The following is a 20,754-nucleotide window of genomic DNA, read 5'->3' as shown; positions in this document are numbered from 1 at the left end:
GCACTTTTAAAACCTAGTCTCAAAATTTAATGATTAATAGCAGTTTTCTCAAAGGGAACTAGTTGGCCCTATTTCTGACCCGCCCAAAGAAAAGGATCATACCAGTAAACTTAACACCAGTAAACTTAACAGTAAACTGATCATTATAAGACCCAGAGACACAGGATTTGCCATGCTGTTTCCTTCCCACACATAAACAGTGAAATAGCGGGTAGGTCCCAGAATTGGTTACAGGGGGACTATGTATCTTCACAGTGAAGGACTGGGCCAATGACACCTTAACCCAGTGCTCGTGCTCAAGCTTAGCCTCAGCAGTGGGGAAGACCCCTGGTTGTTCTCTGATGCAAGAGGAGAACACATCCCTTTTGATGGTTCCTGGCCAAAATACTTGCTTTGATCTAATCAAGCATTTGGATCTAGCCTCCTATTTCAGGAATTACAAGAGCCAGAGGAGTAAACTAAATGACACCAGCAAGAAGAAATGAGACAAATCCAGAAGGTAGGACATTCCCCAGAACAACTGGTTCTGTCTCTTCCGCAAGTCAGTGTCATGAATAACAAGAGGCTGTTCTAGATTCAAAGAGACTTCAGGTACACAACATCCAGATGCACTGCATGATCGTGGACTAAATTCTGCTTAAGATAAACTGTTGGTCAAGGACATTGTGAGAGAACCACGGGAAACTGAATGTGTGCGGTATTAGGCAATGTTAAGAATGATTACCAATTATATTAGTTGTGATAATGTTGATTTGGCCATGTAGCACAGTGGTCTTACTTTTAAGAGATACATACTGAAGTATCTAGAAGGGAAAATGTTAAGATGTCAATATTTTCCTTTAAATTGCTTCAGTATAAACACAGAGTTTTGAAAAAGAGGGGGATCAATTGCAAAACAAATGAGTATAAATGGTTTAAGTTTCAAAAACCATGCTTCACTGTCAAAGATTATGCTTAATTGAAAAAAAAATGATACATGAACAGAGAAGCTTTGATCTCAAGAGGCCTCCCCCATCACTACCACCCACAAAGTGCGAAATGAAGAAATTTACAAACTGAAGTAAAGTATCAATTTTGAAATTTTTAGGCTTGTGAAACCAATGTTCAGAATCACTAAAGAAAAACAGATTAAAAATCCAAAATTACAGCATGCTATTGCAGAATAATCACAACTTGGGCAACATGGTATGTTGATTTTCATACTGCTGTTTTTATTGTATACGCTTCATTCATTTCCACACCTTCTGTGGGAATTATTTTCCTTGCACATTAATAAACATCCTTTGTTCTAAGCACATACCTAACAAATAAGAAAGCAAAGTCAAAAGTTTAGATAATATTTGGGGAGAAGAACCGAACTTCAGTCAAAGCCTAACAACCAGTTTCATGAGATGACTTTGGTAAGGTGCTGTGACTGAGGATGCTGGTTATTACCTAGGAGCAATGTAAAGGCTACTAATGAACAGTAGTAAAAGGCTGAGATTCTTAGGGATATAAAATCAATTGGATTCAGACACAGACAGGGAGACCTATAAGTACACATAAATTTTCTTCAGGGAGCCTACAGCCTAGTACAAAGATCACCAGGTGGCTTTTTCTATTCCTCTGAGGAAATGTGCAATTTAAATACATGGCACCTGCCTCTGGGTATGGAAATAACAGATTCCAAAATTTAAAAACAAGAATAAAAACGAACCTCAGGCCCAGCTGCCTGCAGATCACTTCTGCATCTGCTTCGTCCCACTGGTCATCACAGACAGTCCCCCACTGACCAGCATGGTAGAGCTCCACTCGGCCTTCCCGGGCGCTGCTCCCACCCACGAGGCGTATGACGGGAAACGCTGGGCCTGTTCCGCATGAGATTAGAAACAAATTAATTAGGCCAACATATCAACATTGACGGATAAGATTAGATATATTCTATTTATTTGCCATTCTCAGTAATTAAATCATACTTATTAAGCCACTTCAGTGATTTGGACATACACATGCACGTGTATTATGTATTATGTTATTCTTCATCAATTAAAATATTCCAAACTGGGGGCACCTAGCATGCAACTCTTGATCTCAGGGTTGTGAGTTCAAGCCCCATATTGGGGGTAGAGTTACTTAAGAAAAAATATATATATAAAAATTTAAAAAAGTACTCCAAATTGAATTATGTTCATTTAAATAGCTCTTAAGAGGAAGTAGTCTAGGGGTGCCCAGCTGACTCAGTCAGAAGAGCCAGCAACTCTCGATCTCGGAGTTGTGAGTTTGAGCTCCACGCTTAGTGTAGAGATTACTTTAAAAAAAATATATTTAAAAGAAAAGAGGAAGTAGTCTAAACTCACTTTTCCCCCAACAACCTCAGAAACCAGAAAAAAACACACTCAAAACTGTAGTTTACTGGAAACACATTTGATTTTAATGATATTGTAGTAGTGACACTGATTTTTTAATTTACAGTGACTTGAGCATTACCAACATGTAATTTTTTTTATTATTTTAGAAAGAGAGAATAAGGGGCAGAGGGAGAGAGAGAATCTCAAGCAGGCTCCACACTCAGTGCAGAGCCCGACATGGGGCTCAATCCCATGATCCCGTGATCTGGGGTTATGACCTGAGCTGAAATCAAGAGTCAGGTTGCTTAACTGACTGAGCCACCCAGGTCCCTTTTTTTATATTTGCAGAAATCAAGTTGAAGTTAATACCTAACTCATTATAGCAAGGTAGTGAACATTATGGCCAATACCTGTAAAAAACAATATTGAGAATTCATTTGGGTATGAATCAGTTCATATTCCTTTTTTTAAGAACTACCAAAGGTTTCTCATTGCAAATTCCTTATTATGGTCCACAGTGCCCTGATCTAGCCCTTGTCATTATCCTGAATATCTCTCTCTACTCCTGGCCTCCTTCACCAGGGTATATGTATGATGCCCTCATCCTTCTATCCTCAAAATACTCGAAGTTGACTCCCACCTTAGGGTTTGTACACTTCCTGATTCTTCTGCTTGAAATAATGTTCCCACAGATCCTCCCCTGGCTGTGTCCCTCAGTTTTCAGCTCTGAATTGTCCTTTGCTTAGAAGGCCTGCCCTGGCTACCCTAGCTAATCAAGTACCTTAAGGTACTTTTCACTATATTGCCTTCTGAGTATTTACTTTATCTAAAATTATCATTGATTTATTGGTTTACATGTCAATTGTCTGCCTCCTAACAGCTAGAACTGAGGACAGAGATAGTGCCTTTCTCTTTCACCTGGGTGTCTCAGGTTCCCGGCATACAGAAGGCACATAATGAATATCTGTGGGCTGACTGGCTGACAAGTGATAGCTAAAGACCTAGAAAGAATATCCCAAACATGGAAAAATAATTAGCAATATTCATTCACTCAGTTCTGCTTAACAAACAGATATTAGGCACCTGCAGGGCTGCAGGGCATTCACAGGAGCACTAGACAGACCCCACCTTCACAAAGTTCACTACCTAAGGACATGAACAAAGTGAGTACAGAGAAGAGATCATCAGGAACCTGCAGGGATTCAGAAGCAAGGTAGTCTGGGAATCTCTTCTGAAGAAGCTGTTATCTGAAGAGGGCCAAGGTGGATGGATGGGATTTCAAAAGTCAGAGATGGGGTAAGTGCATTTCAGGAAAAATGAACAGGATGAGCAAAAGCACAAAGAAGCACAAAGGTGAATGTGTTTGGGAAATAGTAAGCCAGGATAATTTTTCTAGAATAAAGGATGTAATATGGTAAAAGGTTCAGAATAGGCTGGGCCCCTATTCAGAAATTTAACTGCAGCTTTTGCCAAATGCTAATCATTTATCCACATGAAACAGTCTTCTAATTCCTCCATAGTGTAAGCAGCTGTCTGTAAACGGTATTGGGATATTCATATTTATATTCAAATATCATACTTGAGTTTTGCAGCACAGATTCAGACCAGTGAATATTTACATTTACTCATTCTGATCTTTAGAATATAGCTCATTTGTATAAATCAACTAGTACTTATAATTTGTAAAAGGATAAAGATAGTTTTAATAAATATACATGTTCTCAATATTGTATACTAGCTTCTTATAATTAACTGATGGCTGACTGGTGGTAAGAAACTTAAATTTGCATATTGTGTTTATTTTTTCCTTTAAAAAACTTGGAAAACATAGAAAAAATGATGGAAAAATGTATAAGTTTTTTAAGTTATTATATTCTCCCCTGCCTCCCCTCCCCCTGCCACTGTGGTAAGCTTGGAGATAACAGAAAAACAAAAATTTTTAAGAGGAAACTTAAAATCACCTACAACCCAGAACCATATGGCATATTACCTTATTTTGTGTGTTTTCATGTTTTATTTTAAAACATGTGGGCATTTTTCTGGCTGTATAAGTAATTGTGAAAATATTAAAAAAACTCAAAGACCAAATGACATCAACATCCCACATCCTCCCGACAAGCACACAGAAAATCATTTGAAAGAGAATTCACTGAGGTAGTTGACTCATGTTTAACTTATGGATAAATAAAACTCCCAGACATGTTCATTAAGATTACTACTTCCTATACCCAATACTGCTACCCAATCTCCTACTTAGGAAGTGTTGGAAAAGCAACAAAGACTAGGTGACAAAACACTAAATGTAATTTGCAAACTAAAAAAAGTGTATTTATGGTCTATCACTGTGTCTTGAAGTAGACTCAGTGTTTGCTGATTTGAGCCTTTCTCATTCCCATTGGATCTTTTTTCACTCTCACTGCTAACTTATCTCAACCTCCTACATTTTTATAGATGCTTATAAATGACCTTAAATTTATCTTTGCAGTCTGAGTATAAACAGGTGGATAGATGACAGAGAGAAGAAGGAATTTTCTTAAGTAGATAGATATCCTGAAAGAAAAATAATTAGTTTTCAACATATTATTTACTTCACTATTTGAAAAATGTTAAACATTTTACCAATCAGGTTGAACATAAAGTACAAGTAATAATCTACAAAAAGCAGTGCATTATTGAGCCCAATTTACATCATCCTTGAGGCAGAAATGCATAAACATGCACTGCCCAAAGCAGCATTACCCAAAGGTGGAGAATCAAAGGAAGAAAAGGAAAAATTTACAAAACACCAAGATTTAACACGCACCTGGCCCACTCAAAAAAGAACTGTGGTTCTCTGAGCACGTGCCTGTCCCCTATCTTCCAACTAGTTCTCCCAGCCAATTCATAGGAATTACTTTAAATTGAGACTCTGGTTTTTTTTTGTGGTGAGAAATTTTTCCATTCTTCCCCTGATATTTGTACTCCAACAGAAACCAATGCCCTGGGCTGGCTGCTAGCTTTTTAGGACCTGGGATATCTGATCATGCTTCTGTCTCCAAGGAGAATGCAAGAAGGGATGCTGTGACAGTGTGCTGTGACAGTCAACTACCTCACTGAATTCTCTTTCAAATGATTTTCTGTGTGCTTGTCAGATCATTAAAACACGATCCCCAGGGGCACGTGGGTGGCTCAGTTGGTTAACCATCCAACATCGGCTCAGGTCATGATCTCACGGTTTGTGAGTTCAAGCCCCGCATCCGGTTCTGTGCGGACACCTTGGAACCTGGAGCCTGCTTCAGATTGTCTCCCTCTTTCTCTACCCTTCCCCTGCTCACACTCTGTATCTCTCTCAAAAATAAACATTAAAAAAAATTAAAATATGATCCCCAGAAAACCCATCAGCCGTCATGAAAAGCAGCTAGTCTGTCCTTTACTTATGTTCATATGAATATATGCATATTTTTGTGTACTGAAACCATACAGTTCATCATCTCATGACGAGGGTGTGGTGCATGGAAGGAGCCTTTATCCAAGGCAGTTATCCATATTATGGAATGTGCTGTCTACAACTCAAAGGAGAATAATGGTACCATGATGATATTCTATCCTATAAATATAGTGACAATATTTTGTTGTAGTTTCTGTATTCTATATTTGATTTCAAGATGATTTTCCATCTTGATTCTATCATGACTTTCCATTAGCAAAATAAATGTTTCAAATATAATATTTCTGTAAACAAATTAGAGAGAATAGAAAACACATTAAAAGTGAGATACCATTTGAAAGTCAAATGGAATTCAGAATGTTAGACGCACTCCTAACTGAAGACTATTTGACTGTAAAATATGATGATTCAGGCTTACGTCTGTATTTAAACTCTTTTAGGAAATGGTTTAACGAAGACAATTTTATCATCTGGAATTTTGTTGAAAACATAATGAAAGTAAAAAAAAGAGGCTTTTTTTTTTTTTACCATGGGAAAAGCTACATGTGACAGCAGCTGCCATCTTCTGAGGACACACCCCACCCTGCCAGATGTCTTTTTCACAAAGCAGTATATTTTCTTCATCTCCTCGGCAACGGACATTGCTCCAATAAATGGGAATAAGGCCCAGTCCAGAAAACGGGGTTTGTTTTGCTACTCCTTTTCCTCTGGAAATACAATGATTGAGGTTAGGTTTATCAAATACAGGTGAATTTTTTTTGTCAAAGTATTTAGATTTTTAAAAATCGAAGAAATCAATAAAGATGGATGTGGAAGGAAAAGAAAAACAAAGAAAAAAAAACTACATAAGTTTCAAGCAAATCAAAACTCAGGAGATCAAAATTTGGGTTGATTACTTATGAGTCTTTTTAATCAATCTTACAGGACTAATGGTATGCATGTGCCTTTACTACCTATAGCTAATTTTAGGGGAAAATGGGTAAATACTACAGATATTAAGGAAAAGCCTGGTGATTTTGTAGAAGTGTGTCGTGTGGCTCCGTGAGACTTGGATTCTAGTCTGGACTCAGCTGCAAATTACTCTAAGCTGCAAGTTTCTGTAAGCTCTGCTTTCTGATGTATAAAAGGAGGGGTCTGGATGCTTAAAGATTCTTTCCTACTCTAATATTTTAGGCCAGCATTTTCAAAATGATTATTATTACTACATGTAAGTAAGATAATATCAAGAGAGGTGATCATTCATAATTTTTAAAGCCTTATATATAGTATTTGCTAGCAAGACTTTGAAACCAATGAATAAAATAATAACATGCAGATGGGCTCTGCTTTAACTCACCTAATCTACATCTTTTATAAGTAACTTCTAATATTTACAAATTGATATTAAATTTTAAAAAGATTAAATGCTTATCTGATTAACAGGGTAATCTCTAGAACTGTCTCCATACAACAGCTTCCATCAACCCAAACAGTAAACATTCAGGATATATCAAAAATATGAATATGTCTTAGGGCACCTGGGTGGCTCAGTTAGTTAAGTGACTGACTCTTGGTTTCAGCACAGGTCATGATCTCACAGTTCGTGGGATCAAGCCCCCACTTTGGACTCTGTGCTGACAGCATGGAACCTGCTTGGGATTCTCTCTCTCCCTTTCTGTCTGCCCCTCTCCTGCTCACGGGCACTTGTGCTCTCTCTCTCTATCTCTCTCAAATAAACATTTAAGAAAAATATGAACATGTCTTAATAGCAATAATTCTGAGCTGCTCTGATCTAATTGTACAATTCTTTTTTACAAAATGGACTACTGAGGGGCACCTGGCTGGCTCAGTTAGAAGAGCATGCAACTCTTGATCTCAGGGTCGTGAATTCAAGCCTTATTTTGGGTGTAGAGATTATTAATAATAATAATCAAATAAAAGGACAACTAAGAGATAATATAAGTAATCAGAGTAATCAGATCCCCTTACCTGAAGTTCTGTTTGCAAAGCTTCCTAGTGGGAAGACAGGAGGAGGCGGGCAGATTAAATTTCTTACTGATCTGACTGCAGTTGATTAACCTTTTCATTTCTATCATCATATTAGATATTACCACTCACTGATTATTAGTCCAAAATATTTGTAAACTGAAAAATTTTCTTTCAGTCTTTTGGACCTGTCTATTCAAAACAAGATATTTTCCACACTTTCTAAAGATCTCTAGAGATAAAGGCCAAGAAAAACATCTGGCATGTGTACTTAGAAAAAAAATAAATGAGACACAAAAACAGAACAATAAGAGCAACCACAAAAGCAAAACCTTGTGTTCCGAAATGGAGCCTGCTGCTCCTGGTGAAATCCCCTGGCAATTGGCATAAAGGTGCCAGGGCTGTTGGAAGTTGGAGCATACAGACTGTTTCACAGAGAGCGCTTGGAGCAGCCAAGAAGCCCACGGTCACTGCAGGGCACTGCTGGGGCTGATGAAAGCAGCCATTCTCTAGCAGGACCTCCTCAGCACAGAACCCCCAGGCCTGGACATCACCCCTTACCCATTTCGGGATGGAAGCACAGGTAAACACCGCCTTCTTCACGCACAAAAAGATGTAAGCTGTGGATGGCTAAAAGTAGACAGTTAAATGCAAATGACAGCAGTCTAGGGCTGCATGAGCTACTGAGAAATTACAATTCTCAGAATCAAATTCTTTATTTCCTAGGACTAAACAATTAGTGTTAAAGACAAAGAGCAAAAGATGCTTTTGACTTTTGACCACTTAGCATTTGCATATTTCCTGGTTAGCATTCCTTCCACATGCGGCCCTTTCTTTATAACTCTTGTGAAAAGAGAGAATAAGGGACATGAGAAGGAAGGAAGACATCATCTTTCCACAGCAGTGACGGGTGCCCACCATTATTTGCAAATATTAGCAGCCTGATCGGGTCAAGGATGGGCGAACTCACCCCTGCTGCAGCTGGTGACAAATGACTGATGCATCGGAATCATCCCAGTGGCTGCTACACACTGTGCCCCAAACTCCATTCGCATAGATTTCCACTGTGCCTTCAAACTCATTTTTGCCACCTCGAAGTCGTACCGACCCTGAAGCGGAAAAGAATCCCAAAATCCCTTAATAGCAAATCAGCATTTGAACATTATTACTTCACCATTCCTTAGTTAACATGATTGCCCCACATAAGTGGTGAGAGATCCAGTCAGAACAATTCAGTGTCCATGTTAATGGCATGCGCTTCTTTCTTTAAATGAGGGTTTAGCAGATTCTTTTTTATTTAGTTCTTTTTTTTTTTATAATTAACTTCATGGTGTCAATACTACTTCTGTTTTCTTCTTTAGCTAAGCAAACAGAAAGTCCAATTACATTTTAAAAGGGGACAATGTGGAAGAGTATGACTAATGTCTGATGTTACATCCCAAATATTGGATTATATCCCATACAAAATGCTTATCATTTGTGTATCATCTTCCACTTCACATGAGGTCATAGATAAGAAGCAGAGAAACAAAATTCAGTGCTCTATTTACAAATTAGTTGTAACTGACTGCGTTATATATTCCTTCTATGGGATTTGTTCATCACTAAAGAGCAAAATGCTGTTTCCCCTTTTAACTTCAAGCAGTAGTCATGAAAATTCTAAAGATTATGTCTATAATTTCAAAAAGGTGATGGTGTTAAAAACATTGCCTAATGTCAGTCTTGGGAAAACTGCCACTAGGTAGAATTGTTTGGTATAATGAGTGTCCCTGGAAATTTGCCTTCCCTTACACACCATCTTCACTCAGCTGCTGCAGAGATCACGACTTGAGTCATTCTTTCCAGTCTTGAAAAGAGTCAAAATTAAAATGCGAGCACCCTCATGGGGCACCAGGGTGGCTCAGCTGGTTAAGCCACCAACTTTGCTCAGGTCATGATCTCACAGTTCATGAGTTCGAGCCCTGCATGGGACTCCATGCTGACAGCTCAGGGCCTGAAGCCTGTTTGAGATTCTGTGTCTTCCTCTCTCTGCCCGTCCCCTGCTTGCGCTTTGTCTTTTTCTCTCTCTCTCTCTCACAAATAAACATTAAGAAAAAGTTTAAAAAAAACAAATGCAAGCACCCCAGGAAAAATAACATCCCATAAAAGTGAGGATGGATCAGGGTGCCTGCAGGGGCTCAGTTGGTTGAGCATCTGACTCTTGGTTTCAGCTCAGGTCACGATCTCACGGTCTCGGTCTCATGAGTTCGAGCCCTGCATAGGTGTCTGGGCTGACAGGTGGGAACCTGCTTGGAATTCTCTGTCTCTCCTCTCTGCCCCTCCCCCGCTTGCACTGTCTCGTGTCCTCAGAATAAATAAGTAAACTTAAACAAAAAAAGTGTAGATGAATTCAGGTTTCCCTTCTAATCGCCATTGGTTTGCAAAGTGGCTACTGGGAGGCCACAAGTCGGGCACTTAAGCAGAGATAGAAGCACTTATCATTTCACAGATAAAGAAATCAAGAAATTAAGTTCTATCAAAAAATTGTCATATTTTGCATATTTCAAAGTTGTTTCAAAGTCTGACTTTAAAATAATTTTTCCAAAATATTATATTCACAAATTATCCATTCACTTCATTTGCAGGGGCCCAGGCATCTCCCACTATTATTTTCCAAGTCATCATCATTTAAAAATGTAACTATTTAAGAAACACATATTGTATTTCTCATAATAAATACAAAGTGCCATTTAATTCAAACAATATTAAGACAATATTAAATGGAAGGAACACATTACACTGCCAAATCCTGATTATTCAGGAGAGAGCATGGGCATGGATCATTCACATGGCAGATAAATCTTAATCACTCACACATTCCAAACCTCTTTAGTCCACTAAGCAGGAGGAAGCCCTGTTTCGCTCAATGAAGAGTGTGAACTGCACAACATTTTTAAAGAAACATGTCTGAAGAGTTTAACTGAACTTTAATGATTTTTTAATCACAAAATCTCTTCCATAGAGACCTACATAATATTATGCATATTGCAAATGCCAGTATTTTATTTCAACTCAAAGAATTCACTTGCTCACCTCAAACGAACATTATTTGAAATGCTATTTAAATTGATCTATTATCTATTAATCCTCCTCCACTAGATTACTCGAGTCAAAGGGTTGGGAGAAAGTTCTAGCAATGAAAACAAACTGGAATACTACTTGTGCGTGTTAAAAAAATCATAAAAAATGTAATACACTGCCTAAATCACCAAAAAGCTACCAATAAGAAATGATGCATACATAACATCTAAAGATTAAGGCATTTGGAGATAAGGCATAGAAAACTCTGCATAAAGTATAATTATCACTCTCACATCATTAGAATGCAGTGACAGAGCTGGAAACAGCTTCCAGGTCAACTATCAGTTCCTCCATCATTCCTCAGATTCTCCAAACATGCTGTGAAAGCCTGGATTCATTTAGCTGTATCTGCTTCATGGCAAGAAATGTGGAGTGTTCATCCAGTTTCTCTTTAACAAGTGAATACAAATATTTGCAATTCTGGAAAGTCAATTTGCATGTCAATGGCTAATGACTTCTCCATCGGAATCCATTCCCAACACCAACATTTGCAAGGCACACACCTTTCCAGTAGTGCTTCCATCCCCCAGCCCTCAAAGTAGTTTATCCTTTTCTTAAGGCCATAACAATTTCTAAAATATTCTGAGAAATTATCTACTTTGGAATCAGAGTGAGTAGTTCTTAATGGTACATAATTCCATGCAGTTCATAATTCTTCAAATAATTATTTAAGGGCACTTTAAAAACTATCAGCATAATACATGCTCCAAAATAATAAAAGATTGACATACATTTAAGATAAGTAGTATTTATTTGGTTTTGGTTTTACTCTGTTCTTGCTTCATTTATTTTCTTAGAATGGTTAAGGTGGTCAAAATCTTTAAAAATGTATGTAACACATTTCCCTCAATTTATGGATGATACAGATTTGGACCAAATCAACTGACAGGACCATTTCCTCAGTTCCCATCCTTCCTACTGTTCCTCTGTTTCCAACTATCTCCTAGATTCCTGTCATTTCTACCATCTCTGAACCTGAGCAAAGACCCTGCCTTGTTTTTTGCATTTTATGTCTTTTTCATGTCTGTGCATTTATGTTCTTTGCATAATGCACTTTATGCATTATGTCATGTTGGCTTTCACCATTCTATTTGAAATATTCTATTCTAATTTGAAATACTGCAACTAATCTACCAAACATTTTATGGGAATAAATTAGCCAGGCAGAAGTGTAAGACATCCTGAGGAAGTTTTATACACTGCCAACAGGAGAGAAGTGACTTTCCAGGGATCTACATCTGAGGCTGACCCTCCAGTGGAGGACCCACTTCATGGGTTGTGCAAATTTGCAGGACTATACATTTGCACAAATTTATAGGTGAACAATTACAAAGTGAAGAAAGGGAAATATCCTTAGCTCAACAACAAAAAAAAGATAGGATGGAACAATGAAGCACTCCACAAAGGTCAAAGCCTGATAAACTCATTTATACTGCTGTCCTAATAATAAAGTTCTTTTATTACCTAAAATTGATCCCTCCTCCTTCCCTCACACTCCCCTTCCTCCAGCCAACTACTTTGCCATGTTCCTCACAGTCTCAGCTAATGTCTCTGTACAACATGGGCTGCCCAGGCTTAAAGCCCCTCAAGTGACAATTTGGTGGAAACTATTCTATTCTAAATATTCCTACTTTTAAAATGTGTTAATAATAATTTAAATTTTGAAGTCTTAACAGAGGTTTTAGGTCAACTATAACAGGCACTACGAAATTATAAACTGAACCAGTACTAGAAGGAAGTCTGGAACTGTAAAGCTGTGTGTGATATCATGCCATGGAGAGGTGTCCCTGGAGTTCATGAAATGGATTGCCCACTTCTCAAAAAAAGTTAAGTGTCTGTTGGTATTACAATCACTTAAAGGCGAAATGTGCCAATGTACAACAATGCTCAGAATTCCACTATCTTAATTCCCTGCTAAAACTGTTGAAACTATTGTCATTTCAGTTTACTTATTTTTCTTCTATGTAGTTATACCTCTAGTTTTGTAAAAGAAAGGGAGCATAAAAGATGCATGTTGCTCAAATTTGCTTTATGGGAAAATTTGCTAAAAACCAGGAATTCCTCGGGTGCCTGGTTGGCTCAGTCAGCACAGCATGAGACTCTGAATCTCAGAGGGTCATGAGTTTGAGCCTCACTTGTGGAATAGAGTTTACTTAAAATAAAATTAAAAAAAAAATTTTTTTAAACACAAGAATTCCCCAAATGGAAAGACATTAAAGAAGGATTCTCTTTAACCATTTTATCAGTCTCAATGGACACAAGAAAATCTTCCAGAAAACAGCTGACTAGATTAAAATTCCCTTCATACGTTTCATTGGTTTGTTACTTTTTAAGGCTATTATGATGGGTTGAATTCTATTCCCCCCAAAAAACTTCCACTACCTACAGATGTGATCTTATTTGTAAATAAGGTCTTTGTTGATGATGAAGTTAACATGAGGGCATAAGGGTGGTCTCTAATCTAGTATGCCTGTGTTCTTATAAAAAGGAGGAATTTGGACACAGAGACCCACACAGCAAGAGAATAACAGCTGAAGATGGGGTTTACAGTATGACAAGCCATGGAACTCTCAGAAGCTAAGAGAGCCCTGGAAAAGATCCTTCCCTGATGTCTTCAGAGGAAAGGTGGCCCTGCTGATACCTTGACCTCAGACTTTAAGCCTCCAGAACTGTGAAACAATACATTTCTATTGTTTAACCCACTCAGTTGTGGTACTCATCATAGCAGCTCTAGCAAACTAATAGAGCCCTTAAGGTATTACCCCTCCTTGGACAGCTAGCAAAACCACCCTTTTCATACTCCATGCTTCAAGGACACCTAAAAGAAATATTAGGAAAGGAACCAAGTGGGTCAGTGATCTTTGTTCTGTAAGTCCAGCTCATTCCAAAATAAACCAAATGACAAGATATGCTTATTTAGTTAACTAACATGTACTTAGAGAATGGCATTCGCTTGTTTGAAGAGAAAGAAAAAACAGCAAAAAAAAAAAAAAAGGAAGTAGTGTTTTCTGAATAGAATTAATAATAAATATTTTTACATCTCTTAAAATCACAACTCAAAAAATGAACAAAATAAAATTACTATTATCATACAAATCGTTTCTCATCTATTACTGAACTTCACAGAAGCACAAAATAATTCATTTTAGTCATTGCTATTGTTTTGGTGGAATCAGAAGGAATGCATGCTGATGACATCAAGTTATTGCTCAGATCTCTGACACAAAGTATACTTAACGCTGAAGTCATAGAGAAAGTTCAGTTTATGAACCATTCAGAAGAAAAAAGCCCCATTACATGTTGGACGGTTTAGTACATGTATTTCACAAATGAATTAAACATAATCCTATGTCTTATACCAAATGCAACCCTTGGGAAATACACTAAATGATCATTTCCTATCTTAATTATAAAATATACAAAAAAATTCACATTGCCTAGAAACAACTGAATTGGGAGGTTGTTAGTTGCATTTTTCAAGTACAGTACAGGAGGCAAGTTTAATTTTGATGTTATTTTCATCCTATACCCTATTTGATAGTACTAAGGTATACTATTTTTGCTTATAATTGTATTCACCCATAACTGGCTTTAGCATTGTGAAATAGATTTTATTCAAATCATGCCATGTCAAAATGAAATCAAATCCATCTTTTAACATATGAAACATTCCCCTGGACTGAGATCCAACTGAACTATATCTACCTCCATTAGATCACATCTATAATTCATATTAGTTGTTCATTTATTATTCATGTAGATACCTTCAGTGCTGAGAAAAAAAAAATCTGGTCTAATTCAAAACGAGAGAGTATCAAAACAATGAGAGTATCCTTTCAATAAGCAATTCTACCCACTTACATTGAGATTATTAGAAATTCAATTATTCCTTCATTTAGAACATTATACAGTATTATGCAAAAGAAGACTCTATCCATGGTTTAATTATGACATACTAACAATATATAGATAACCCTAGAGGGAAATTACACCAACTGTGTGTCTCTGAACTATTCATATATAAGCAATGGTGTGGGTATTAGCATTTTATTGTTCAGTTCTGAGTGATGAAATTAAACTACTCCTGGTAGTAATCCTCTTATCTGTCTCCCAGAATAGGTATCACAGGAAAGGTAAAGAAAATGCTTAGTAAAAAAAAAAAAGAAAGAAAAGAAAATGCTTAGTATTCTTCTGACATCTCAACCAGAGAGTAGGTGTCCTCAACCAGAGGATACAGGTGATTTCTTATTCATCGTTGTAACTGCTGCTACTACTGTGAACTCACAAAACATTTAATGAAATCTACTTTTGCCTTGTTAGAAGGATTGGCATTTTCCATTCTTTGTGTCCTTCTGGTAAGCCTAATAAAAAGTACTGAGGTTGTATCTTGTAGTGGGGCGGGGGGGGGGGGATTCTCACTACTTTAGTGCTTGGCATATAATAAATTTTTCATTAATATTGTTGTGCTGACTTGCAGGAAGAAAAGGGAGGAGGGGTTAGGGGGGATGGCTCTAGAAAAGTAAGATAATAAGAGGCAAAAAATAAACATTTCCTGATTTTCTAGACAACAGGGCATCAATCACATACAAGGCAGTCTAAATCAATTGCTAATATAGATGCACTGAATGCCTGTTTACAATGCAGACCAAAGGAAGAGACTTCAGAGAACAGCTTTCTTTACAAGTTAATTCAGGGATGGGGGAGGCTTAAAAATTAGAATTAGAAGTGTTTACCAAGCAACTGAGTTAACTTCCATATTCTTAACAATTATGGGATTATTCATTTCAGACATAAATTTACTAGACCTGCAAACTGCATCTTAAAATAAGAAAATATGCTTTTTCAATCAAATCAGGGTCTAAATGTGATTCATCTAGATACAGCTGAAAAATGAATGTAACATTTCACAGCACAATTTTTAAAATTACTTACTACTACTTTTTTAACGTTTATTTTTGAGAGAGAGTGCACAAGCACAAGTGAGGGAGGGGCAAAGAGAAACGGAGACAGAGAATCCAAAGCAGGCTCTGTACTGTCAGCGCAGAGCCCAATATGGGGCTTGAACTCATGTACGGTGAGATCATAACCCAAGCAGAAATCAAGAGTCAGATGCTTTACCTAATAAGCCACCCAGGCACTCCTACTTACTACTATTTTTTTTTTAACAGTGTTAAGGTTCCCAAATGGAGGGACAAACTCCAACCATACTTCTTAGCAGACCCTATTGGTTCTCCTCAACAAACATCTCACTTTGTCTTGGTAGGAGAGTCCCCAGGTATTCAGAGGTAAATCCTGATTAAACTATGCAATTGTGTTAACTGAATTTCCCCTTCTAGAGAGTGCCAGAGGAACATGTGATCCAGTCTTAGCCAATGAAACACAGGAGGAAGTCTGTGGGGGAATTCTAGGAAGGTTTCCTTGCTCTTTCAATGGGACCTACATGAGGAGGGGCCCTCTCTTTCTGCTGCAGGCTATCCTATCTCAACATGAAGCCTGGAATAACCACTAACCTAACAATAAAAGCCACATTTAGAGAACAGAGGAGGCAAGAGAACAACAGAAACAGAGTTGTACCATGTTGGAGCCCAACTTTTTGTAATATGAACAATTAATCTCCTTATTGCTTCAGTCATTTTGAATTGGGCTTTCTATTCTTTGCCATCAAAACCACCCTTACTGATCCAAGCCACATTCATACCCAAGTTTGTAATTATAATTTGTTTTCTCTTCTAAAGGCATATTTATTTTCATAGTCATAATGTATATAAATTTGGTATCCATCTTTTCCCATTAACATTATCATCAGCATTTTTCCAGTTTTTATATGTAATCTTTACAATTAGCACTTTAGAAACTACCTAGTATCTATTAAATGAAGGGACCTCTGTGTAGTATCTTATTGCTGGATATTTAGGTCTGCCTCCACAATTTTGAACCAAATCACTTTTACAAATATTACCTTAACACACACACATGCACAAAGACAGTGACCACATGTGTATATACACTTCGAGATAATCATTCATAAAAGGCAATAGCAATGGATGTCTTATTTTCTTCTTAAAAAAAAAAAAATCTTCACTCTAATAAATAGTCAGATAATGCCCCAAATCAAAGCATTTTATATCTGCCTTATCCTGAAGAACAGACTGAGCTCAAAATTTAAAATCCAGCCAGGAAATGTATCAAATTTGGTATTGCTAATGTTTTTCAGAACCTGTTACATAGAATCAAGATGCAGCATTTTTTTTTTTAAATGCAAGGGACAGCTTTCAGCCAACTTTTTAATTAACAATCATTTCAAACACCAGATGGACTTCAAAGAGTACTGCCTGTAAACAATTGTCCCGCAAGTCTGCTGCCTCCGTTTCAATCAGGAGACTGGAGTGGGTACGTGCATATGAACAGCTTAGCATGATGACATGACAAAAAGTCAGATCTACGCATCATTCTTTCTGGTGAAATCTCAATTATTAGAGCATTATCATTATATACAGTACCTGTTTTACCCAACGGCCATCGGTCACCTATGGGTGAGTTCCACTCAGCTGCTTGTAACAGAGAGTATTAGCACAGCATCAAGTTTCCCCATCTGCCATGCCAACCAATGACTAGAAAGTGATTTTGCCTTCCTAGTCAGGAAGCTCTAAATTACTGCAGGGTACTGGGGGGAATCAGTTGCCTGTTAATTCTTTCTCTTGAAACATAAAAATAGGGGCGCCTGGGTGGCTCAGTCGGTTAAGTGTCCGACTTCCACTCAGGTCATAATCTCGGGGTTCATGGGTTTGAACAGCTCAGAGCCTGGAGCTTGCTTCAGATTCTGTGTCTCCCTCTCTCTCTGCCCCTTCCCCACTCGCACTTTATCTCTTCCTCTCTCTCAAAGATAAACATTTTTTAAAACTTTTAAATAAATAAATAAAATAAACTGAAAAAGAAACATAAAAGCAACCTAGTTCACATGCAGTTAATACTCATATTCTGGTGAACTAGGTTGTTATTACCCCCACACTAGTCAAATGAAAAAGCGTGGTGCTATTTCCTAGAATGACACAAAATTACCATAGATAGGCATGGCTTCTGCTTGATCCCATGTCCGGCAGAATTAAGTCACAGAATGATGGACTCAGTCTACATAATCACCCACCACTCCATTTTAGATGGGTTCTGATGTCCTCCTCTGGTTTTCCCAAGTGTGACAAAGGGTCTTCAGCATCCAAATCACCTTGACCTGACCATTCAGTAGAAAAAGCACATTCCTGAGACAGATGTAAGGATTGCTCAATCGGGGTTTCTGAAGGCTAGAGCCTAGGTATCTGCATTTTAACAAGTCCCTTAGGTACTCATTACGAGAACAAACTCCCTGGGCTGATTCAGGGTATTCCAATTCACCAAACGATTCTTTACTACTAATTCATACAATTAGGGCCCAGGCATCATCTTTCTCACTCCAGACATTTGAGCCACTGGTATTTCCACACCCTGCCCTAGCTCACCTGCGATCCCCCCAGCGCCCCTTCAACTAGGCTTAGACCAACTTTCTACCTTGAAGGCACCAACTTCCTCATTTCTCTCAATGCAACTGGATACGTGACTCTGGCCTCCAGTTTATTTTTTAAAGGAGGGATCTCACTACTATAAATTTTCTTTCCTTTTGTTCTAGTTTTTTTTTTTTTTTTTTAAGAAAAAGAAAAAAACTCTGGACATCTTAAAATCATAAGATACAGGAAATCATGTGCATTGAACCAAAAATAATTCACTTTTTCTTTCCTTTTAGACTAGTCCTTAAGCTACAAAAATGGGGTCATCAGACAGCACATATATTTCTACATGTTTATATAATTAAAGAACCAGAGCAAAATGAGCTGTGACATGAAAATGGACACTACCTTCTAATGTTATGAGAATTAAATGAGAAAACTAATATATAAAATGCTTAGCCCAGCATCCAACACGGAGTGAATGCTCAATAAATTCTAGCTGTTACCAGGCCAGGTCATTTTGGTACAGGCTCAGAACTGGAAAAGTTCTTTGAATTAATCTATTCAAAAACTGCTTTTCTGCAGATAAGGAAACCAAAACTCTGGGAATTAAGAGTCTTACCTAACACTACACAACTACTGCCAGAGCCAAAACAGACACAAGTGTTTTTTAAAGCACAAATCCATATTCTTTTCACTACTTCATGACAGCTTTGTTCATCCTCTGAAGGGAAATGTAGGACCAAGACCAGAAAGCCATAAGGTTCAGAAAATGCCAGTCATTTTGAAGGTATGGATCATGCCTAATCAGAACGTAAGGGGTAAAGGACAGGATGGGAAGCTTCAGTTATCAAGACTGGGTCTGTGAAAGTAATTAATTATTACATAGACAGCCAACTGTTTTCCTGTACTTTTTTGCATGGGGCATTTATCTCCCATCTTGGGTGGTTTCTTTTGTTTCTCTTGTGTTCAATTGCTTTGCCCCAGGAAGTACTACACATACAACTATGCAGTGTTTGGGATTCTGTCTGGTGAGAATTAGCTATGAACATAAAAACATTGCAGAGTCTGTGCTGCTGTCAGATTTAAATTTCTATTCAACACAAGAGGGGAAACAAAGAACAACGCACTGTCCTCATTTGGAATATAAAGTTAAAGGAATTACGTGTCAGAGAGCAATTTACCACTTATAGTGTTTTCACTTTAAATTCCACTTTTCTTTCAGTGTATATATATATATATATATATATATATATATATATATATGTAGAGAGAGAGAGAGAGAAAGAGAGAGAGAGAGAGAGATTTCAGTATATACGTATACATACATATTTCCTAAATATACATTTAAAGATATGAAATATAGTACAATAGCAGGAAAGCAAAAAAATTTCCAATGTTTGCTAAACACGATATTTTACTACAAATAATCTTACAGTAAATAATGAGACAATGCTGGGGCTCTTTGCCTGATATCACCTCAATTTTTTTTATAGCCACATTGGCATTCTGTCCATGAAACACGAGTATAGCAATGACTTCATTCTCTAGGATGAAGGATAATTGATCTTAACCTTCCTATCACTTTCCTTTAACTCAAAGCTAATGCAATTCAGATAAATAAAAATGTCTGCAGGAAAAGAATGGCACTATGAAAGCTAACCTCCAAATCACCTCCAAAAGGTACAAAGTACAACATATTTCAGAATCCTAATTCATGAAATCCCTGCCCCATAGCTGAGATGGAGAGCTGCCAAAAAGATGTTTGAAGGGAAATTCAAACTTTGAAGGACATGAAGTTTTTCTTTCCAGCTATTAATGAAGGGGGGGGGGGGGCGAGCTAATATTAAACAAAGCCTCAACAATTCAAAATGAAGCACTGTTCAAAGGCAGATCATTCACTTACATTAAACCTATTAATATGTTATCATTATGCCATAAAACCAAAACATCTTACCAACTTTATCTCTTGATGTCACCAACTAATCCCAAATGCCCACAAATAACATATGGAGCTAAAAAAATGGCATTCTTGAAAACTTAATTTGACTATATCACGTTGCTTCTTTCCTAAGATAGTTACTATTCCTATCTCTTTTTTCATTCTTTTCTCTTCTCTCACTAATCATATTTACCATATTGTGCCCCAGAACTGAACATCACTTTGGCAAGTTGTATTCTGGCCAGGAGACTTTGCCATACTTTTTCAAACAGAGGCCAGTGGTGAGAATAAAGGCAAAAAGATGTATCACATACTTCCAAATCGGAGTCTACGGGGTGGGGGGAAAGTTATTGGTTGTATATTAGATTTAATATTTCCCTTTCCAAAACGAATAATTAGAAACTTTATCTCCGCCCTTACTTTGCCTCTTTCGTGTAAATATGGTAACGCCCTCACGGCAAACTACCCTAGAGAACACACATCCACCTGACGAAC

General features: G+C 37.5%; 1 protein-coding gene across 2 annotated transcripts in view; it reads right to left on the bottom strand.

Annotated features, from left to right (window-relative positions):
* The window catches only part of PRSS12 (serine protease 12), a 77,191-nt gene that overhangs the window by 55,252 nt on the left and 1,185 nt on the right, over positions 1–20,754 (bottom strand). Inside the window, exons 3-5 of one of the 2 annotated variants that reach the window (XM_045469036.1) lie at positions 8,690–8,828; positions 6,283–6,461; positions 1,697–1,847 (exon numbers count right to left, since the gene is read on the bottom strand). In XM_045469036.1, coding sequence (XP_045324992.1) covers positions 1,697–1,847; positions 6,283–6,461; positions 8,690–8,828 — 469 coding nt within the window. The remainder of the gene's footprint in view (positions 1–1,696; positions 1,848–6,282; positions 6,462–8,689; positions 8,829–20,754) is intronic. The other variant, XM_045469044.1, reaches the window with a different exon arrangement.

Source organism: Leopardus geoffroyi, chromosome B1 (genome assembly GCF_018350155.1).
Source record: "Leopardus geoffroyi isolate Oge1 chromosome B1, O.geoffroyi_Oge1_pat1.0, whole genome shotgun sequence".
Classification (NCBI taxonomy): Eukaryota; Metazoa; Chordata; class Mammalia; order Carnivora; family Felidae; genus Leopardus; species Leopardus geoffroyi.
The sequence above is the reverse complement of the archived record's forward strand: the minus strand, read 5'-3'. Positions and strand labels throughout refer to the sequence as shown.